Source organism: Berghia stephanieae, chromosome 1 (genome assembly GCF_034508935.2).
Source record: "Berghia stephanieae isolate SIO BIC M18660-M18661 chromosome 1, UCSD_Bste_1.3, whole genome shotgun sequence".
Taxonomy (NCBI): Eukaryota; Metazoa; Mollusca; class Gastropoda; order Nudibranchia; family Aeolidiidae; genus Berghia; species Berghia stephanieae.
Window position 1 is genome coordinate 145378882 of NC_088360.1, and position 24965 is coordinate 145403846.

Sequence of the window (24965 nt, forward strand, 5' to 3'; positions counted from 1 at the left end):
TTTTTTTTCATTTTTACATGTTAATAGTAGTTGAATAAAACTATCTATGTACATGCTCATTATTAATATGTTGTTTGTTTTATTTTTCTAATTTTGAAAAGTAGCAAAAATCTCTAGGATTGAGTGAGTTAAAATGTGACCCAGCGTCTCAAAACGGTATCATGTCGGAACGAACCAGATGCTTAAAAGTAGAGTTTGAGGTTAAACGGGTGAAAAATATAAAGTGTTGGCATTAGCACCCTATAATATGGTATCAATTCTCATCAATAAAATATACAAACTCAACACAAGTCTAATATTTCTGGCTGTAAATTCAAATTTCAACATCTTAACCATCCCGACTTAATACCGTTTTAAGGCGAAGGGTCACAAATGCATACATAGGTGGGTTGGCGATTTCTCCGTGACCTCTGACTGCTAATGCCTGTAAGATATTATTAGCATGAACGCAAATTTTACAATAATTATCGGCGATGTGGTCTTATTGTGGTATGACACCTACTTTCCAATCGGAAGGTCCTGGGTTCGAGTCTCGCAATGTTGAATCCTTGGAAAAGGCTCTTTACTCACGTTCTCTCCCCGTACTCAGGTGTAAAATGAGTACCTGGCCGTAAACAGCGTTGTCTTTGTCCGAAAAAAAATTGTAATATCGCCTAACAGGCGTCATGTTTCGTTCTACATGTTACGTGTTTCTGTTGATCAGGGACCCATTGTAAAGCGCTTTGAGCACATTCAGTGGATAGTGCTCTATATAAAAGCCCTTTTTTAAAAATTTCTTTTTTTTTCTTTAAGTATGAGTCCCGGATTGTTCAAATAACTTACGAGACCGATGAGACATTAAATAAAATCTTGGATCACATGACTCTCACGATTAAAACAATCAATTATTTTACAATGTATATAATTATAATGTAATAATAATTGAGCTTTATATAGCGCAATATCCACTAAATGTGCTCAAAGCGCTTTACAAGGGGTCCCTGGTCAACCGCAACATTTAACATGTAGGACGGGACATGCCGCCTGTTAGGCGATATTACAATTTTTCGGACAGGGACAACGCTGTTGACGGACGGGTACTCATTTTACACCTGATTACGGTGAGAGAATGTGAGTAAAGAGTCTTTACCAAGGACTCAACAATGCGCCAGTGCGAGGCTCGAACCCAGGACCCTCCGATCCGAAAGCGAGTGTCATACCACAAGACCACATAGCCGCACAATTTGGCCAATATAAGGCTCCTGTATTGTGTAATTAATAAATAATCTTGACCAAGAGTATATTATTGAATTTGAATGACCAGAGTTTCGCATCGCTCTTTCTACTGTCTTGGGAAGAATGAATAGACTTGTAAGTATACCCAGATAAAAGGGGCAACATGGTTCATCGGTACGGTCTTCGCTTCGTACCCCAAAGGTACTGAATTCGATTACCGAGTTCGCTGTGTGGCCTTGAGCAAGTCATCTCGCCCTAGCTCAATTTACGACGCTGCACTGCGGCTGACGCCTGGGTTATTCCAGTCTTCCCTTGGAATGGACCCTAGAGACAAATTTCCCCTATGGGATGAATAAAGGGAATTTTATTTATTTATTTATTTATATGAAATGAGTATGTAATTATCATCGTTTGAAACAACTTTTGTCTTGCCTTTAAGATGGTAACTTCCGAGACAACATCGAAATGATTGAATTGCCAAGGAATGTCACGTGCTTCATACGATAACATTATAACTTGATAGAAACAATCTGGACAGGGCTACGTGTACTTATTTTCAGGTCCCATAACCCAAATTATTGTGGCCTCGTTTTTGTAATTGAAATATAGATATTATGCGCTTGGCTAAGAAGCTCACAACATTGCCATCCGGAGGTTTAACTGACCAACACACAAAACTATGTGTAACCTTAAACGTGTATAGTCTGGTTAATACAGTGTAGTGAGAATTACTCATAAACGCGGATGACAAAAAAAAAATAAAAAAATAAAAAAAAAACAATAATAAAGACTTGAATGACGTCAACTTCGTTCTATCTATAGGTACGCTAAAACAAACGAAAAAAAAAAAGGTTGATAACAACAATACCAATTGAAGGCCATATTTGCAGTAAATTTTTTGAAAGACCTGCAAAAATGTTTTACATTTTTCTTTTCTTTGTTCATTATCATTCAGCCCCTTAATTCTCTGCTGCGTGTCCATTTCATTGTGTATTGAGTCGACAGGGTAGTAGTGATTTACTTATATATTAAAACATAAGGTGGCGGTTCGAATCTCAATGGAGAAGCCAAGTCTCAATGTTAAACTATAAAACGGAAGTATTAATTGAGCTTTATATAGCGCAATATCCACTAAATGTGCTCAAAGCGCTTTACAAGGGGTCCCTGGTCAACAGCAACATTTAATATGTAGGATGGGACATAACGCCTGTTAGGCGATATTACAATTTTTCGGACAAAGACAACCCTGTTAACGGCCAGGTACTCATTTTACACCGGAGTACGGTGAGAGATGTGAGTAAAGAGTCTTTTCCAAGGACTCAACTATGCGCCGAGCGCGAGGCTCGAACCCAGGACCTTCCGATCCGAAAGCGAGTGTCATACCACTTGACCACATAGCCGCACCAAGTACTTCCTTTTTAAAAAAAAAAAATCTAATGATAAAATTACAATGGACTCCAAAGAGTTTTTAATTTTTAATGTCTTTTTCAAGAAAATTATATCTATAGATAGAATGAAGTTGATGCCGCTCGGGTCTTTGTTATTGCTTTTTGCCATCCACGTTTATGAGTAATTCTCATTAAACTGTATTAACCAGGCTATAAACGACCAAGATTTAACACAGTGTTGTGTGTTGGCCCGTTATATTTCCGGATGGCAATGTTGTGAGCTTTTTAGCCAAGCGCATACTATAGATAGATAGTACGAAGTGGACGTCACTCCAGTCTATGTTATTGCTTTTGGCCATCCGCGTTTATGAGTAATTATCACTAAACTGTATTAACCTGACTATAAACGTTTAAGGTAACACATAGTGTTGTCTGTTGGTCCGTTATACTTCCGGATTAGCTTCTTAGCCAAGCGCATACTACCTATAGATAGTATACGCTTGGATAAGAAGCTCACACCATTGCCATCCGGAAGTAAAATGGACCAACACCATAGCCCGACTCTTTTAGTACGCCATGGCCAACACACAAAGCTATTTGTAACCTTGAACGTTTATAGTCTGGTTAATACAGTTTAGTGAGAATTACTCTTAAATGTGGATGGCAAAAAGCAATAACAAAGACCTTAGTGACGTCAACTTCATACCATCTATAAAGAAACTGAAGAAGAATGTAAACGGAAATATATTTTTTTAACATGAAACTAATTTAGTAATTATTAGTAATTATAATAAAATATAATAAATAACTTTGAGCAACAAATTAATTGTTCGAAACAAATAACACTAGCAGTGATTTTGATGCCAATTATGTTCAAGGATTTGTAAAGAACTTCGGAGTCTTTAGAAACTTTTAGAAACAAAATGTATATTATATTCTTTACTAAATCAGACAAAATCGTAATCAAAATTGACACTGATTGAAAAACAATTTAATTATTTTCTTTCAAAATGACCCTAGTTGATGTAATTAAATAATACTGTCAAAGATAAGAAATAATATGATGTCAACACACGATTTCCACCATTATCACATTGACCCAGATAAATATGTACTGTCGCGAGCCAGCGACACGCTGAAGCGAGACGAGAGAGTGGGGCGAGCGAATGAAAGGAAGTCGATCTTTACACGCGGAGGGTTATCTCAACGTCACGTGCCGCTCTAACTGTACACACAGTCACGGCGCTACAACAAATAGGTCGATAATTGTCATTCAAACCAAGAAAAGTTAGTAATTAACGTGAAACATTTTAGTATCGAGGGTAACTTATATATTCCTATTTTTCAAATGAATGAATTAATAAGGTAATACAATGAGATATAAACGAATCCCATCGGAGAGTTCTTCATTATTGAGACGAAGATAATTATTATCAGGGGAAGTAATCATGAAAAAAGAGATCACTCGCTTTTCACCTTTCGCAATAAAATAGAATTATTTATATGAGGGATTGGATATGAATTAATTTATTTAAATAAGAAGATTGCTTCGTTGAAACAGAGCAGTGTGCGACGATATTACCTTGGCACATCGAATTTGTCAAATATTGTAGGGGGCACTGACTGAGAGACGAGGAGTGATTTAAAAAAGAAATATATCCGGGTCATGGCATTGACCTCTGTTGCATGCTGGGATATTGTTTATCATCATTTCAGACCTCGGATTTGAGTTTCAAAGAGACAAGTCTGACCCTTTAATTGTTTGGATTCAGCCCTTTATTTAACTCGTTCAAACTCAAAAAGGCAGTTTTTCCATTTTATCATTACTTGTTAAAGGTATGTTGTGATTCAGGTTTATGCCTGAACTAGATTACAAGGCAGGGCATTTAAATGATGTTAGCATGTTTTTCATTTGTGTTTGTTATTATTTGCAACCGGAAGTGCGACATTTTATCAATCGTCATCATCCCGACATCGAATTACCCCCCCCCCCCCCCCCCCCCCCCCCCCCTTACCTTGCTCCGATTTATGTGTTTTAATATCTTTCTTCTTTCTTTTTTTTTTTTTTTTAGGTTGAAATCTCGCCTTGCCAAGCTGGCTTAAGCCACCCAGTCATCGATCGAGGTAAGTTATCCAACAGTATTTTGTAATTGGGTGTAAGCACGTGACTGTCGCCATCTTTCTTTGTAGTTTCAAAATAAACCTATGCTCGATTTAATTGCGATCGCCGGCTAAATCTACAATTAGACCCAGAAAGAACGTCAAGGACTTTATTATTATTATTGCTTTGCGAAGTCCCAAGTTCGTGAGGGTTTGGTGGTTTGGTTTTTTTTGGGGCCAAAATGAAGGTCATTTTTATCGATCTATATTTTTTAAGGACACGTTTTATGGCCAGAATTTTTAAGAAGTATTTTCCAAAGTGCGACAGAGCGAAGTTTACTCCTTGGAAAAGACTCTTATCGTATTTATCTCATTAACTCAGATGTAAAATGAGTACTACTCATTTGTTACTTTGTTGTCTGTGTTGAAGAGAAGTTATATTTATAATAGAGCCATATAAACTGCAAGTCTTGTCCAACCTTTTCAGTGTTTCTGTTGGAATGCCACTCCTTATGAAACGCATTTAGTGGATATTGCGTTGTATAAAAGCGGAAGTGTTTCCTTTTTATATGTATTAAAGTTAAAGAGAGTGTTTAGGTATCATATACTTGAATTTACTCAACCGGCAATTGATTACTGGTCGTTGGGCACGGCGAATATTTTCAGAATAGGAGTTTTGTTTTTATTTTATTTTTTAAAATTTTTAAATATTTTTTTACTTGTTTGTCTCTTTTCACTTCATTTTAGATTCGGGTTATTTTTATTGTTTTATTTTCAACGAAATGTTTTGCCTCATAGAGAAAGCCCGGTATTATTGGTTATTTTTTTAAACGGGTAATTTGGTGATTAAAAAAAACAAACATACAGGAGAGAGAGAGAGAGAGAGAGAGAGAGAGAGAGAGAGAGAGAGAGAGAGAGAGAGAGAAAGAAAGAAAGAGAGAGAGAGAGTCAAATAATTATTTCGTGGAAGTTAGTTGTCACCCCTGTTTACATCATTACCCCTATAATTAGATTATGTTAAAAACTGGTACTCTATTGTCGTCCAACTTTCAAAAACATTCTCCGCCATTAAACAACTCTGACATGTTTCATGACAATGAGCGCGAAATGGTCACCTGACCTTATTGAGTGGAGTAGCGTTTCTTAATGATTATTGTTAGTGTTAGTTTGAAGTGAGACAGTGACAATGGCGGTAGTCTTGATTAAGGGAACCGTGTACTTAACCAAATGTAGGTCAAGATGGCCGACGAGTCTCGTCGTAGCTCTAGCTTTCTACAAATTAATAAATCAATGATTAAATATGATCCATGCGGGTGGTTGGATGGGAGCATCACCCTTGAATCATATACCGATGATGTTCGCATGGGTGTACGATCCGATAGTGGGGGGGTGGTTGGATGGGAGCATCACCCTTGAATCATATACCGATGATGTTCGCATGGGTGTACGATCCGATAGTGGGGGGGGGGGGGTGGTTGGATGGGAGCATCACCCTTGAATCATATACCTATGATGTTCGCATGGGTGTACGATCCGATAGTGGGGGGGGGGGGGGGGGGTTGGATGGGAGCATCACCCTTGAATCATATACCTATGATGTTCGCATGGGTGTACGATCCGATAGTCATGTCGTTTCATCTTCTCTTTACTAGCCTATCCTGCTTCTTTGGTTTGTGATTGTATTTTTGACAGGGGATATTTTTTTTTCTGTAAATCTTCTGCCTGTTTGTTCTTGGTTATTTATAATTTAGCTTATGATATCTTTAGGTTATGATTTTGATTTACATTTGTACTATTTTTGTTAGATTGCTTGTTTCTTTGTTTCAGCGGTCTCTCATATAACCTCAATTGTGTTGGAAGAGACCTAAAGCAACAAACAACAAATATGATCAATAAAGGTCAAGTCCAAAATGCAGAGAAATTAGTGTTAAGAACAAATAATTTCAAACAGATTACGATTTTCTAAAAAGAAATATTCCAATAGAAGTGTTATGGTTAAAAAGTTTTCCGTAATTTCCTTGTATCGTCAGATCATGGAATGAACTTGATTATAATACCAAAAATTCTGAAAAATAAATGCTTTTAAACATGCTGTTGATAGAGGTCGTATGCGATTTATAAGATTTGTTTTTATGCTGTTTATGATCAACTAGTCTATAATGAAAAGATATTCGTTAAGCACGAACTAGGTAGTTAACTAGACCTTTTGTTTGTATACGATATTGTGTAGTTGTATATATTAACCTATTTCTATTTATATCTACAAACTATATTACAGGGTTTTTTAAGTATTTTGGCTAATAATATAACATCCTTAATGATTATGAAATGATAAGATTTTGATATCCAGAAACACTTCAATGTGATATGTTGGTCAAATCGTTGTATGTGTGGATTAGATGATGTCGGAATTTACCGCTATTATTACAAAGTCTCTCATTATAACGTTATTCAAAACTATGAAATTTAGTGTTGATATAATATATGTGCATCTTCTGTAGGATAAAAAATTTAGTCTGCTCATACAGAGACCATTCTCAGCCCAGCTTGTATTGCTTTACAATACATTGTTATGTTATGGTTTTGTTAAATGTGCTTAATCGTCAAAACATGCTGCATGACATTCCCCTATAGATAGTTCGAAGTTGACGTCACTCAGGTCTTTGTTATTGTTTTTTCCCTCCGCGTTTATGAGTAATGCTCACTGAACTGTATTAACCCGACTTTTAACGTTCATGGATACACACAGTTTTGTGTGTTGGTCCGTTATACTTCCGGATGGCAATGTTATGAGCTTCTTAGCCAAGCGCAAACTATCTATATTTGCATGTAGAGTACTGTTCACCTTTAATCCCAGACCAACGTATCCAATGACCCTTTTAATTGGTAACAATTAGAATTTCTTTGATTTAAGTTCAACATGCAAGATATTGTTGGGGCAACAGAATGACTTTCGATGTTTAATGCCAGTAATTGTCAGCCAGACAGTGGTGTTGGTCATTGATTGACGTTGATATTATTTTTTTAAAAATAGAAATTGCGGAGTCGAATCATTTCTGATCAAAAACTCCGACCCCGCTCGACGTCTTCAACCAATCAAAATTTATAGCTACGGATTCGATTATTATTTGAGAGTTAGAGTTAGAGCGTAATGACTGCTTGATAGAAAAGTTTTGAAGGGGGCAGCTTCGGATTTCTGACAAAAAACTCTCTTTGCTCTTCCGGTAGGGGCAGGGGGATATTCCATAAACGAATCAGCCAGGTCGACATCGAATAGAGCAAAATCTTCGTGAACATACTTGCAGGTCTTTTGGGCTTGTTTTAACATTGTTGTAACAGACTTATTGTGTATACTTGTTCAGTATTTACTTGCTACCACAACAATTTGGGATATCTGACCTCCAAATAAGTACGCGTCGAACAAAAGCTATTGGGCGCACTGGCGACTCCGGATCGATCGGAACGAACGACTCAAAAAACCAGCACATCCGAATGGATGTCGACTCCGGCTCGTACCAGACGATGCCCGCCATTAAAATTAAGAGTCGTTTGTGGTGCTGCGTGGTGCGTTTGTATACGGGTGTGTAAGAGCGATGTGCGTATTTTATTCTATTTTAGCCAGACTGTGTATATGGGTAAAAGGGATTATTTTATTTTTGTCAACAGGGCATGCTGCGAACATAAAATATATCGTCGTGATGCACGTTGAGCGCGCGTGGTGATACGATAGATGCATCGCTCATTGTAGACTGCTGAGCGCATTACAAAGATGCAGTTTACAGATAAATCACATGACACTATTTTATAATAAATCTCATTTGAGATAAATCGTATTGAGTCTTTACTTTTATATTTCAAAAGGATTATTTTTTCTATGACTGGTGAGAGATCGGTCCTGGACGTTAGCGCGGAAGGCGAAAACAGTTCTCTCGCTAGCTTCAAACACGATCTTCGGGATTTCAAGAAGTCATTACTCAGCAGACAATTCCCCAGACAAAGTCCCCAGTTGTTTGTAACCTTGGACTTCATATAGATGTCGCTGTTTGTAACACGTTTGTACACCGATCATTGTTTAGGGAGGCAGCCCGGAGCACACCTTTGTACTCGCATAGATCGAATGGAGGTGACGTCACTGAGCTAATTGTGATCGTGATTAAAAAAAAAAAAAATTTTAAAGACCGCCAAAGAGGTGATTTTAAAGAAATTAAAAAAAAATTTGGTCTTGATAAATTATATTTTACTATGTACGTTTTAAGTTGAATACAGCTTTGTGTGTTGCTATCCGACGGGTAGCACGTTTTATTTAATCGCGTTCTTTGGTTCATATTGGCTGCACTGCTTCACGGATTGGAGACTTTTGTCACACGTGTTCAAACAGCACACATGATATGTTTGTGTGTCTCCTAAATGTGCACGTGTGCTCGCGCGCGTGTGTGTATGTCGTGTGTACCAAATTTCAAAGGACCTAGTTTCGATCTTCTTCATCTTATTCTTTCTTTCTTTCCTTCTCTCTTTCCTTCTCTCTTTCTTCTTTTCTTCTTCTTCTTCTTCTTCTTCTTCTTCTTCTTCTTCTTCTTCTTCTTCTTCTTTCTTCTTCTTCTTCTTCTTCTTCTTCTTCTTCTTCTTCTTCTTCTTCTTCTTCTTCTTCTTCTTCTTCTTCTTCTTCTTCTTCTTCTTCTTCTTCTTCTACTTCTTCTTTCTTTCGTTCTTTCTTTCTTTCATTTTGATATTCACATTGCCAACGATACTCCGAGTCAGTCGGTTTATTTGAAGAAAAAAACAAGTTATGCGATACCTATTTGTGACCTTTTCCAATTTCAGATGACCTTTCATATGGAAGATGAGTCTGAAGACGTTTCAAATAGTTGTTTAGTAATTTCGTAAAAATCCAAGAGCTTCAAACTAGAATCTACTCTTTTAATTTAACACGTTGGTCAGTTCAATTTTGGCGCATATTTATGCGGCGATCAGGTCTAGTGGTATGACACTCGCTTTCGGATCGGAAGGTCCTGGGTTCGAGCCTCGCGCCCGGCGCATAGTTGAGTCCTTGGAAAAGACTCTTTACTCACATTCACTCACCATACTCAGGTGTAAAATGAGTACCTGGCGTTAACAGCGTTGTCTTTGTCCGAAAAATTGTAATATCGCCAAATAGGCGTTATGTCCCGTCCTACATGTTAAATGTTGCTGTTGACCAGGGACCCCTTGTAAAGCGCTTTGAGCACATTTGGTGGATATTGCGCTATGTAAAAGTTCATTAAAAATAAATAAATAAATAGAACGCGTACGCCAGGCGACCAATACAATGCCCAAAATCACATTGTCGTTGCGAGTGTAGTGTAGTTGTGTCATACATTGGAAGGCAGCCATTATAGATAGTTTGAAGTTGACGCCATTCAGGTCTTTGTTATTGTTTTTGTTTTTTGCCATCCACGTTTATGAGCAATTCTCACTAAACTGTATTAAGCAGACTATAAAAGTTCAAGGTTACACATAGTTTTGTGTGTTGGTCCGTTATACTTCCGGTTGACAATTTTATGAGCTTCTTAGCCAGGCGCATATTATCTTAGAACCTGCTTAAAACGGCACGCTCACTTCATCAGTGGGGGCTTGCCACCTGTCGCACATGCACCCGTTGTGGTAGGTAACGAGCCCGAAACCGCAAAGCATCTAGAAGTTGAACGGTGCGTTGTGACGACGCTTCCGGACGGTTTTGCGACGGTGCACGAGTGCGTGTATGAGTTTACTTCCAGGATAGATCATTATGAGAGAGAGAGAGAGAGAGAGAGAGAGAGAGAGAGAGAGAGAGAGAGAGAGAGATTGTTGTGAGAGAGAGAGAGAGAGAGAGAGAGAGAGAGAGTAGGATCGAAATATATGTTCAATGTTATAGTTATCATATAACGTTATAACAAGTATAACTAAATTCATTATTTATAAATTCATTATTTACTATTTACCAAATGACAAATTGCCATATTTATGGACAATAAAGATTTATTATTATTATTATTATTATTATTATTATTATTATTATTATTATTATTATTATTATTATTATTATTATTATTATTATTATTATTATTATTATTATTATTATTATTATTATTATTATTATTATAACATAGTAGTGTGAGCACCATTAGCAGTTGCTGCCGTGATCTGATGATGTGACAGACAACTCTCACTTTGTGGTCTTACTAAAACACACTGGCACCAAGTTACACTATAGATAGAACCAAGTTGACGTTACTCAGATCTTTCTGGGTGGGGTAACCGACCTGCCCACTGGCAGTGAGGTACTTGCTGTGTCTTCTAACCCCCCCCCCCCCCCCCCCCGTATCTGTGTTCCAGTTGCTTTCTGTCTTTGTCTTGGGATGAGATTACTTATTTTTGCCCGGACCCTGGCTGGAGTCCTTTGCTGAGAGGGAAACAGTTGAATGTATAGTTATAGTTTTGGGAGATATTTTTTTGCCTTGTAAATCATATCTCTCTCTCTCTCTCTCTCTCTCTCTCTCTCTCTCTCTCTCTCTCTCTCTCTCTCTCTCTCTCTCTCTCTCTCTTATGTACTGTTATTTTTTATTTTAAACATATGATTTGTAAACATTTGAGTGTATTTCTCTTAGTGGGATCATGTGTTGGTGTCTGGGTGAGACTTTTAGGTGATCTCAGACTAAGTACACCGATAGTGTGCCCTTGGAATCTACATCTGTTCCCTATTTGAACCATTTCCCCTTTGTCATACTTTTTCCTCAAGTCCTTTTAATTGTACCGCTAGAATGTTTTTACTATCCAATTTTCTTCCTTTTTACGGGCACTGATATATTTAAATTTGTTGCAAGCGCCGTAAAACCCTTAAAAACAAACAAAACAATTACTCAGGTCTTCGTTATTGTTATTTGCCATCCATGTTTATGAGTAAAAGTCAAAACATGATCAGATTTATAATGTTTTTCTCCTCGGGATACACTTTTATGCTCGTCGGAGAAATACTTCATAAGGGCGTCCACCATTGTTCCGATAGTTTAGAGCCAGTTACTAAATTACCATGCGTCATAACGAGGGAAGTGACAACACGACCGTTTTAGCGTATTGGCAGTCAAACGACAGATGATTGACCTTGAAAAAGATTTCAACTTTGCCATCTCAGTATCAAGGAGAAAAGCTCGCTTGGAGCCCACAGATTTGCGCTCCATCTATTAATAACACTAGGTTGTTGGCTGGGCTGCCATCGCAAGTTAGGCTATTTATGTCAGTAGGGTAACTCCAGCGGTCTTATGTATGCTTGTTTGATAATTGTATGGGCTTTTGGATCAATACCATTATTTTTCGTGTGTCTGTGTGTGTGTGTGTGTGTGTGTGTGTGTTTGGTTGTGTGTCTGTGTGTGTGTGTGTGTGTGAGAGAGAGAGAGAGAGAGAGAGAATACTTTCTCCTTTTTAAAAGGTTATATTTTCTTATTAATGCCATGTGCTTGGGTAAAATACTCACATTTGCCCGCCAGATGAAACATACCAGCATACAAAACTATGCGTAACCTTAAACGTTGGTATATAGTTTGATAATTTATTTCAGTGAGAACTATCACCCATTTGGCGGTCTGAAAAATAAAAACAAAGAACGGAATGACGTCATCTTCATTCGTTCTGTAGCTAGTGTAAGTTGTTTTTAAATCTCTAATCTTGGCACCATCATATACTGTGATGACGTCACGCCGCTGTTTCCGCCCTCTCCACTTGTGAATTTAGTATTCAGAAAAGTAGTCCCTCGGAGCCATTAGGCATTAGGCTTGTGGTTTTGGAGTTTTTAGTCAGGGACTTGGACAATAATCGGATTTTATGTGAGCTGACCACGCAAGTCTCAGACTAAAATCACGGCACCTTCGGACTAAGTTTGGCCAAGTTTTAGTAATTTGCTGAGGCCAGACTTCAGGTTGAGTCTGGGACTGGTTACTAGTATCCATCATAGCGTCGACAAGACAGGAGCTATTTTTAGATTGATAGAGCTTCGATTCGGAAAGAAAATACGTCGGTTCCAAATGGCAGAGGCAAAAAGTGTCCTGTAACGATTGGCACTGGCTTTAAAAAAAAAAAAAAAAATCCCCGGTAAGATGAGCGCAACTCGTCGAAAGTCCAAATTGTGTGAGTAAAAACTAAAAAAGAAACAAACAACAACAAAAAAAAACAAAAAAACAACAACAAAAAAAACATGAATCTTATCGGGCTTGCGAGTTGTGAGTGAACTGAGAACAACTACAAACGAAAAAAATAACCAAAAAAACAAAAAACAAAAACCGATTAGAAAGTATAGTGGAGACAAAAAGTTATTCTGCTGGTATTGTAACTGACTGAAATAATTTGATTCATCACAACACACTTTCTGTTTTGTTTGTCTTTGTGTTTGTGTGTGTGTTTGTTTGTTTGTTTTTGGTTCACTTTGTCCGATTTTCAATGAAACTTTCATTGGCCTAAATATAGAATTGACAGTCGACCATGGTCATCATTGTAGTCTGATCAGTCGTAACGTAATTTGATTTATCGTGGCAAAAAGTAAGTTCAAATATGAAACGGAACGAAATATGTATATATCGGATGTGTTGCTAATTTCCTCTTTGGAAATTTTTTGCGTTGAAAGTGTGAAGGCCGGTATCTTACCTGCCGTCGTGTACTTGAGAGAGCTGGGTGTTACCAGCACAAAATAACTGAATTCGTCGACGCCTTACAACTACCAGGTGGGGATCCCTTGCATCACATCAAGTGCCACAGTGATGCCAAAACTCCGGTTTCACCGGAAAAAACTCTGGAGCAAAAAATTCCGGGTTCCGGGCAACCTCCGTCAAATTCCGGTGAGGTCAATTTGTTCCAAGGATACCCCCCCCCCCTCCCCCCTCAACCACCACATCATCATCACTGCCACTGGTATTACAACCATCATCACTACCATTACTACTGCAACCACCACCACATCATCATCAATACCACTACTACTACAACCACCACCATCACCACCACCACCACCACCACCACCACCACATCATCACCAGTACCACAATTACTACTACAACCACCACCACCACATCATCAATACCACTACTACTACAACTACCACCACATCATCACTACCACTACTACTGCAACCACCACCACCACATCATCATCACTGCAACTACCATTACTACTACAACCATCACTACCACTGTTACTACAACGACTACCACCACATCATCACTACCACTACAACCACCACCACCACCACCACATCATCATTACCACTACTACAACAACCACCACCACCACATCATCATTACCACCACTACTACAACCACCACCACCACATCATTATCATAACTACTAAAACTACTACAACCACCACCACATCATCATCACTACCACTACTACTACAAGCACCACTACCACATCATCATCACTACCACTACTACTACAAGCACCACTACCACGTCATCATCACTACCACCACTACTACATCCACCCTCACCACCACATCATCACTACCACCACTACTATGTACAACCACCACCACATCATCATCACTACCACTACTACTACAAGCACCACCACCACCTCATCTTCATCACTACCACCACTACTACTACTACAACCACCACCACCATCACCACATCATCATCACTACCACTACTACTGCAACCACCACCACCACCACATCATCATCACTACAACTACTACTACTACTACTACTACTACTACTACTACTACTACTACTACTACTACTACTACTACTACTACTACAACAACATCATCATCATCATCACTAATAATAATAATAATAATAATAATAATAATAATAATAATGATAATAATAATAATATAATAATAATAATAATAATAATAATAATAATAATAATAATAATAATAATAATAATAATTATGATAATGATGATGATGGTGATAATAATGATAATAATAATAATAATAATAATAATAATAATAATAATAATAATAATAATAATAATAATAATAATAATAATAATAATAATAATAATAATAATAATAAAATAAAAAATAATAATAATAATAATAATGATAATTATGATAATGATGATGATGATGATAATAATAATAAGCACGTGTAGGATAGAGAGTGGCATTCCTTAAACACTCCCCCCCCCCCCCCCCCCCCCCCCAGTTTTGCCAAATGAATGGTGGTTTGGTGCAACGGGATTGAAAGTTGACAATAAATTATTATTTTGGTTTATGTGTGTGTGTGTGTGTGTGTGTGTGTGTGTGTGTGTGTGTGTGTGTGTGTGTGTGTGTGTATATATATATATATATATATATATATATATATATATAGAGAGAGAGAGAGAGAGAGAGAGAGAGAGAGAGAGAGAGAGAGAGAGAGAGAGAGAGAGAGAGAGAGAGAGAAGAGGGGGGGGGGGGTAATTTTTAATTCGTTTGTTAAATTAGCAAACTAAAAAATATTTTTTACTTCTATCTCTATGTTTTGGTACAAATAATAATCATCACCACCGCCTCTTCATCAAGTTCATCATCATCATCATCATCATCATCATCATCATCATCATCATCATCATCATCATCATCTTTATTATTATTATTATTATTATTATTATTATTATTATTATTATTATTATTATTATTATTTTATTTTTATTTTTATTTTATTTTTTTTGTTTTGTTTTTTTTTTTGTTTTTTTGTTTTGTTTTTTTTTTTTAATTTACTATTATTATTATTTTTTGTTTTTTGTTTTTTTTGTTTTTTTTGTTTTGTTTTGTTTTTGTTTTTTTTTAATTTATTATTATTATTATTATTATTATTATTATTATTATTATTATTATTATGTATTATTATTATTATCATACCCCCAGCGGGTGGTTGGATGGGAGCATCACCCTTGAATCATATACCTATGATGTTCGCATGGGTGTACGATCCAATAGTGATGTCGTTTCTTCTTCTCTTTACTAGCCTATCCTGCTTCTTTGGTTTGTGATTGTATTTTTGACAGGGGATATTTTTTTTTCTGTAAATCTTCTGCCTGTTTGTTCTTGGTTATTTATAATTTAGCTTATGATATCTTTAGGTTATGATTTTGATTTACATTTGTACTATTTTTGTTAGATTGCTTGTTTTTTTGTTTCAGCGGTCTCTCATATAACCTCAATTGTGTTGGAAGAGACCTAAAGCAACAAACAAACAAAAAAAATATATCCCCTAGGATTCCAGATTCCCATGTTATGTGTCCAGCCAAAACGAAAATGTGACGTCTTTTCTGGGTTCCTTCGTTTTGAATACAACAGAGAGAGAGAGAGAGAGAGAGAGAGAGAGAGAGAGTGACAGGACAAAAGAGGTAACAACTTTACTGGTTTAGAAACCATGTCTTGTAGAGGCTTTTCATTACAATAACAACATAGATAAAATCAGAATTCTCCTTGAAGGGAAATTTTTATAGTTGTATAGAATTTATGTGGTCTAGTGGTATGACACTCGCTTTCGGATCGGAAGGTCCTGGGTTCGAGCCTCATGCTCGGCGCATAGTTGAGTCCTGGGAAAAGGCTCTTTACTCACATTCTCTCACCGTACTCAGGTGTAAAATAAGTACCTGGCCATTAACAGCGTTACATTTGTCCGAAAAATTGTAATATCGCCAAACAGGCGTCATGTCCCGTCCTACATGTTAAATGTTGCTGTTGACCAAGGACCCCTTGTAAAGCGCTTTGAACACATTTAGTGGATATTGCGCTATATAAAGCTCAATTTTTCCTTTTTTTTTTTTTTTTTTTTGTTTTTTTAAATGTTAAAAAGGCTATATGTTGTTTTATACAAATAATATCGAACCTGGGACCTATAGATCTAATGGTAAATGTCATGCCCCAAAATCACATAGCAGGACAGAATTTGGATGGGGTCAAATTTGATAAAATACTGAGTTTTTTTTGCTTTAAACTTGGATTTATAAAGTTACATTTTTTAATGATAATTGATAAAAAAATATAGTCATTTCACCCAGAAATGGTTTTTATCTTTAAATTGAACTCCACCGCATCAATTCTTCAGAGTTTTAAAGTAACAATTTATATAAATTGTACAGCTTCGGACAGCAAGGTTCCTGGGTGGGGATCCTCTCCTCCCATCGTGGGCAGGGAGGTACTTATTGTGTCTTCTATCCCCTATATAACTGTTTTCCAACTTGCATTCTGTCTTTGTCTTGGAATGAGATTGCTTGGTTTTGTCCTGGCCCTGGCGGTAGTCCTGACTGGGAGGGAAACAGTCAAATGCATAGTTATTGTTTTGGGAGATGATATTTTTTTCCTTGTAAATCATCTCTCTGTTATGTATTATTATATTTGTTATAATTTATAATGTAAGCATTTGAGTGTATTCCTCTTAGTGGGGGCCGTGCATGTGTCCGGATGAGACTTATTGGTGATCTCAAACTAAGTACATTGAAGATATGCTCTTGGAATCTACATCTGATCCCTATTTGTTCCCAGTTCCCCTATTTCTTACTTTTTCTTGGGCGCTTTATTTGTAATTTTAGAACTTTTTACTATCCCATTTTCTTCCTTTTTACTGGCGCTGATATAACCTAAATGTGTTGCCAGCGCCATAAAACCCTAAAAAACAAACAAAAACAGCAAGGTTCTAGGTTCACATCCCTCTCCGAACGATGCAAAGTTGATTCCTTCGAAAATGGTCTTAACTCCCATTCTTTCACCAGACTCTGGAGTAAGATAAATACCTGACTGTTGACAGCATTGTCTCTTTTGAAAAAAATAAATTGTAATATCGCCTAACAGGCGTCATGTGCGGCAATGTGGTCTTATGGTATGACACTCGCTTTCAGATTGGAAGGTCCTGGGTTCGAGCCTCGCTCGGCGCATAGTTGAGTCCTTGGGAAAGACTCTTTACTCACATTCTCTCACTGTACTCAGGTGTGTAATGAGTACCTGACCGTTAACAGTGTTGTCTCTGTCCGAAAAAAATGTGTAATATCGCTTAACAGGCGTCATGTCTCGTCCTATATGTTAAGTGTTGCTGTTGACCAGGGACCCCTTGTAAAGCGCTTTGAGCACGTTTAGTGGATATTGCGCTATATAAAAGCTAAATTTTATCTTTATTTATGTCTCCTCATACATATTAAATGTTGCTCTTCATTAGTGATTGTCATACTTGTATTATTATATTGCTGTGTGAAATGTAAAGATAAGAAAGTCAATTTTGAAACAAGATTATATACTTGAGTCTTTATATAGTTCAAAATTCATTTGATGTGCTTAAAGCACTTTACAAGGAGTCCCAAACCAACAGCAACATGTAACGGATAGGAAAAGATAGGATGCCTATGAGGCACAATAACAATTTTACTTTTATGATGTAGGCAATTTTGCTGCTGTCGAGGTACTTATTTTACAATTGAGTGTGGTGAGAATATGTGAGGATAGAGCGTTTGCAAGGACTTGACTTTGCACCACCGACAGGAGGACCTGGAACTTACTGGTCTGTAGGTGAGTCTCCTACCACAAAGCCACAAAGCCATTGGCTTAATCTTATAATTTGCTTTTTTTTCTCTCTTTTCAGTTTAATGAGTACATCTGAAATTCAAATAAAAGAGAATTGAACAAATCTTGACACGATGTCTACTACACCCAACCAGAGCCAAACAGAGCAAGCCCAAATAATGCTACAGAATCCTGATAAAAGCCGTCCACCCGATAAAAGCCGTCCAGTAATCGTTATATGGAATCCTATCACTAATGAAAGGACGGCAGATTTCCCCACGCTGGAAACTTTCAATTCAAATAAGACACTGCAGAATGTACCAAGTCAGCAAGTTGCTTTTCAACTGGGAAAAATTGCAAGTTTGTCGACATTCAATAAACCAGATATACATAATGATAGTGCCAAGCAAACAGAAATTAGGGATGAAATACATAAGACAAATAACCCTCCACGTAGAAATGTGCTCATAAAATCTGCAAAAACAAAGACACTTAACTGTTCAACTCAAAGACCTCATACAACTGAATTCGTTCAAAAATCTGGCACATCTGCTCTGAGAACTCTTTTGATTAAAAAGAATACAGAAAAGAAACTAGAACCAATTACTAATAAAGGACCTTCTCCAGGTGTGCCGGTCCTTGTTCAAAACTCACAAGTCATACCAGAACTACGGCAAATCTTATCCAAACGAATTCAAGCTTCATCAGGAGTCAATTCTAAATCAATAAGAATTGTAAATCCAACAGTTGTCAATCCACCTTCCCAAGTTCATGCAGCATATTTGCCTACTCCTTGTAACACAATTATGGTTTCAGATAATTCTCTTGTCAATCAGAGCCCCTGCATTTTACCAAAATATTCCTCTCATCAAATTGGAAAAGATTCAAATAAAATAATATATGCAAAACCTGAACGCATTACAAAACAAACCACTGTCGCTGATAACCTCCAACAAGTCAAATCTCAGACTACAACTTCTGTCAACAATGTCCTACTTCAGTCTTCTACTTCTAGTGAAAACAAAGTAATTCAGAATTCCCAGGTTTTGGGGAAACTGTCTTACAGTGATCATCATCCACTGTCTCTTGTCAAAATACCTTTAGTTCAGAACCTACAAAATGCATCCAGACAATCTGCTAGAATTGATCACACTCTGCAAAATTCTAGCACTGGAGTTTTAAGAGGAGACCCTTTTTCTGCGAGTTCAACAATGAAAATCATTTTAGACCAGGCAGTCTGTGAACAAAACTCTCAAACTGTACCTGGACAATTCACTGGCACTGGTCAACCTCAACAATCTCCCCATAAAATTTTAGACACAAGAGAGCAGCAAAAATTAGGCAGTACCAAATTAATTCCGGAGCCTTCCATTGTTAATGATAACTCTCGTCACGTTTCAGGCAAATATGTTGCATTGATGAGCCCTGATAAAAAAACTATGACATTGGGGCATCTTAAAGATGGTGTTGTTTATGTTAAAAGTCCACAAGCCATTCCTTCTACTGGTACTGATCAGGCTAATCAGTTCTCAAGCAAAAAACATGCAATGTATAATCAAAAAATTCTTCCCAAAAATTTACCAATCCTCGATCAATTGAAAGAAAGTTCTGCCCCCCAAAAATTGATTCAGAAACCACAAATTATTCCTGGAATATCCACGAGCACAGATAGTGCAAATGCTTCTAAAAAATGGGTCATTATTTCAGGAAAACCACAATCGGTGATAGAGAAAGCCCAGAAAACTTTGACAAATCATGAACAAAAATCTGATGAAACAGTTTTGATTCAAAACCCCCAGATCATTCCCGGAATATCCTCTAACACAGCCCATAGTCCACTTTTAGACAAAGGGATTTTAATTCTGAAACCCAAAAGTCTTCCAGGAAAATCTCTTTTAACCAAGCAAGTATCAGATCAAACAATGGTTATTCAAAACTCTTTTATTTTGAAAAACAATACCTCAAAATCACCTGCAATGTCACTGATAGAGAAAACTCCGGAGCACTTGGGGAGTTATTCTCCTAGCAGCTCTACTGATTCTTATACTTCGGATATTGAAGTGGAATACCAGAACGCAGAAGACTCTCCCAGGAGTGGCAACTCAGAGGAAGAAAGTATTTTAATTCAGAAACCCAAAATTCTTCCAGGAAATTCAAATTCAACCAAGCAAGTATCCGATCAAACAACGGTTACTCAAAATCCTCCTTTGGTTTTGAAAGACAGTACCTCAAAATCACCTGCAGAGTCACTGATAGAGAAAACTCTGGAGCACTTGGAAAGTTTGGAGCCCTTGAAAAGTTTTTCTCCTTTCAGCTCAACAAATACTTCGGATAGTGAAGAGGATTACCAGAACACAGAAGACTGTCCGAGGAGTGGAAAATCAGAGGAAGAAAGGATTCCCATTTATTGTGAAAACAGTCACAAAGATGATCACAACTATTCCAAATTTCATTCATTACCAATGTCTGATGACACATTGCAAAAGCATCAAGAAGAAATTGATCCAATTACAGGTAGAATAGGAATAGCACAAAACGAAAATGATATGAAATATTCAACTACTCTTAGAACATCTTCAGAAGGAGAGCATATAATGGTGTTAACTCCTTTTGCCAACATCAGCAACAGTAATACATTTTCTAACACAGTCAAGGAATCGACAGTCAACTCACAAAATAGCGATAAATATCATCAATCGCTCGAAGAGAGTGAAAACATGGCTGCATTTTGTGAATGGAGAATTGAGTCTGTATATTCTCTAGCACCAAATAGTGAAATGGAGGATCAGGAAGAGGCACTAGATATTGAATCAGATTGGGTGGAAAGTTTAGATTTGGATCAAAACAGAAATCAGGAGCCGAGTAAAATTTTAACGTTTTCTTTAAATGACTGTGCATGGAAGAAGCATATCAAGCCAAGCTTTGTAGTTTTAGAAAGGTCAGAGGTATCAAGACCAGGTGAAAGAAACACAGACATAGCTGCCACAACAAAGTGTAGTGAACATTGTCGATTGAGAACGCTAAAGCTTTTGTGTGAGTTGAACCTTTTGAAATGTGCATACAGGGATAATGAGGTGAAACATGTCGAAGAGAGAGCTGAAATCTTGCAATCTGATAGTAATGCAGAACATACGAGTAATAGATTGGAATCTGTCCAACCAGATAATGAGATGGAGCAAGAAAGTGAGAAAGTCGAAATCATTCAAAGGGATAGTGAGACAAGAAATGTCCCTGTGAGAATGGAATCTATTCAAACGGATAATGAGGCACGAAATGTCAATGACAAATTGGAATCTATTCAAATGGATAATGAGGCACGAAATGTCAATGACAAATTGGAATCTATTCAAATGGATAATGAGGCACGAAATGTCAATGACAAATTGGAATCTATTCAAATGGATAATGAGGCACGAAATGTCAATGACAAATTGGAATCTATTCAAATGGATAATGAGGCACGAAATGTCAATGACAAATTGGAATCTATTCAAATGGATAATGAGGCACGAAATGTCAATGACAAATTGGAATCTATTCAAATGGATAATGAGGCACGAAATGTCAATGACAAATTGGAATCTATTCAAATGGATAATGAGGCACGAAATGTCAATGACAAATTGGAATCTATTCAAATGGATAATGAGGCACGAAATGTCAATGACAAATTGGAATCTATTCAAATGGATAATGAGGCATGGCATGTCAGTGAAAGAATGAAATCCTCTCAAGTGGATAAGGTAGAACATGTCAATAAGAAACTGGAAATCCCCCAATCAGATAATAGGGTAGAACATGTTGTTACGAGAGTTGAATCCATTCAACAGGATAAAGAGGTAGAACATAACAATGTTAGAATAGAATCTTTACAAACAAATGTTTTGCCTGTTAACATGTATGATATCATTAAACAGTCCAGGATGAGAAGGAAGCCAAAAGCCTTGTTGAAATCAAGTGATAAACAAAGTTCAATTTGTAAAACCAAATTAACATCTTTAAAATCATCAGCAAAGATGGAAGCTGAAGAAACTGACCTTTTTAAGAAAGCTTTAAATGAATTGAAATATCAAATCGCTCGAAAGAGGACAGAAAAATTAGTGAAGAAAAAATTGAGAAAGAAAATGTTAGAATCAGTTCCAACTGATAAGAGAATCTTAGAAAATTCTCAGGAGTTAGTAAAAAACATTACTCTGAATCAGCATGACAATACCTTTCTCACTGGCATAAAGAGAAAGAAACGGAAAGGTAAAAAAACTGGGAGGGATTCATTGGTTCCGTCCTCGAGAGACAACAGCTCTCCCATTGTTGCTAAACAATTCGGTACTGATGAAAAATCATCCACAGACCTTTCTTGTGACCAAACTCTCTCAGATTGTCTTGATGTAAATCTTGCAAGGAATAAACCAGTTTCCAGTTCAAAAACACAACCAATGGGATTTCATCTAAGCAGTGACTTACCAGTTAAGTCAACAAGCAACCTAAACACAGTTATCCCAGATAATCAAAGCGGCCTTTCTTCAACAAAAATGCCGACAGTTGTTGAAGACATTGCCTCTAACTCAACAAAGAAGCCAGATCTCATACAAATGAAACCAAAGTCCATTCAACAAATTTCTACCACATCCACAGAGAAACCAGATTTTGCTAAACAAGTTACTGCTATCCCAACTCCGAATCCAAGTTCCATCAAACAAAATATGTCCTCCACTAGTCCCCATGCCTCAACTAGCATTGGAAATCTTATTCCGGTAGAAGGGAAGGAATACCCTGTCACATCCAGCCCACCCAAGATTGTTTCACCTACAACAATCCAATCCCCAACCGGCAGTGAGCCAAAATCCCTTTGGAATAACATACCTCACAAAGCCTTCTCAGTCAAAAAATCGGGCTCCACAAGTTATCTAGTGCCCACATCCAATTCAAACCCTATTTCACCAAGTAAATTTGAATCAGCACTTAATATTCTCTCCAAACATTTACAAAAAACTTCTGAAAATGTCACAGATCAAGGGGGCACAAAGTTTTTCTTAGTCAAAGTCGGTGATCAACATGTGATTGTAAAAACTGGATATTCTCCGAATAATAACGTAACCAATTCCAATTTAGATAAATGTAAGTCAGCTGCTGGTGAGAGGGAGCCTTCAGTGTCTGATGCCATCCACACTCCATGTGCGTCATTCAACATTGACAAGGAAGCGCAGTTTTCATCACACCCTCCAAATCAGATTACTGGTACTAATAATATGCAAAACTCAACAAAAAATATAGCACTTGATGTTTTAGAAAATACTGAGACTGAAAATCTGAAAAACAAACAAATAGTGCAACCTGTTCCCATTGCTCCAAGTTTGACAAACTCATCATTTGATCAACCCATGACAAACATTTCTGCTACTAGTTCTACTCCTAGTTGTACGACCACTATCACAACTCCCAGTTCTGCATTTTCTAGTTGTCTGTCATCAACAACATCTGGATCAAAACGTCCATTATCCCCGCCAGATGTGAGAGAGCTAATGATGAAGAGAAAGAGACAAAAGCTTGAGGCAAAATATCCTCTTCCAGCTGGTGTCATCATCAAATCAGAACCCATCACATATGGCTATGAGTTAGACAGTAACTGGTCGGTCACCAGTGAAATAGACATTGGTTATGCTCAGGAAGGAGTTATTGATCATGGGGCGCAGTCTCTAGAGCAACCTGAGCCATTGGCAATGGAGGAAGAGAATCAAAACACTGGTAGGACATGTTTGGAGGATGGTCTTCCATCAATAACAAACTCACACATGAATGAGAGTGATGAATTACCTCCCTTGTTAGAAAGAGTGTCGACTTTATCTCCCAACAAAGGGCAAAGGGACAATTCATTTGACCTCAACACGGCACCACCAGTATTGCAACAGATGCCTTATAATATATCACCACTTCAGTCGTCATTATCATCATCACCACCACGATTGTCATCACCACCACGATTGTCACCACCACCACGATTGTCACCACCACCGTTACAACCTTCACCTTTGTCATATGTCATCTCACAAGTGAGTCATGTTACCACTCCCATCAGCCTACCCCCACCCATTGAACAATCTCCCATCCGAAGACTTTTACTTTCTCCTCCAAAGTTATTGACACGCCCAACCGTATCCAAATCATCCCAACCAAAATTCCCGTCTCCACCATCATTATCGTCTCCATTTCAAGAAGTAAACAATCCCCCATTCACCCAGCACTCAACTAAAGGGAAAAACTTTCCCCCATCCAAGTCACCGTCATCTGCATCTACTGCATCATCACTTCCAGCACAACACTCATCAGACCACATTCTCACCACCACAAACAACATCACTGCAAAAACTTCAACCAAAAAGAAATTGCAGCCTCAGTCCTCCAGGAAACAACAGCAGCAACAGCAAACAAACAGCAAAACTGACTATGAAAGTGGATATGACTCAAGGACTCCCTCGGAATCGTCCTCCTCAGAAACTCTCACTTTTGCTTCTTCTGCACCATCTGTAATAATACCGGACACCGCCAATCACCAGCAAGGTGTCGGGAGTTTTGTCACGTCCATGTCCAAGATACAGCAATTGAAAGAGCTGTTGAAGAAAAAGGAAATGCAGGTGAATAGCCTCCTCAAAATTCAATCTGAGCTCCATGTTGATTTGGATTCTGTATGATTCTGACAAAATATGGAAAAGTCTTTGGGATTAAGTTCAAGATAATAATAATAATGATAATGATAATGATGATGATAAT

The 24965-nt window shown here is 37.5% G+C and overlaps 2 protein-coding genes across 2 annotated transcripts in view; one reads left to right on the forward strand and one right to left on the reverse strand.

Moving 5' to 3' along the window:
• LOC144963435 (calmodulin-like) overlaps positions 1-4243 on the reverse strand; it is a 70716-nt gene extending 66473 nt beyond the window's left edge. The window contains exon 1 of the mRNA XM_078897497.1: positions 4186-4243. The gene's annotated coding sequence lies outside the window, so the exon portion shown is untranslated. The remainder of the gene's footprint in view (positions 1-4185) is intronic.
• Positions 4244-4289: 46 nt separating this feature from the next.
• Positions 4290-24965, forward strand: LOC144963436 (uncharacterized). The gene is made up of 3 exons (XM_078897498.1): positions 4290-4439; positions 4676-4727; positions 18280-24965. Exon 3 carries the CDS (start codon positions 18335-18337, stop codon positions 24884-24886), a length of 6552 nt encoding a protein of 2183 aa, XP_078753624.1. The 5' UTR covers positions 4290-4439; positions 4676-4727; positions 18280-18334; the 3' UTR covers positions 24887-24965.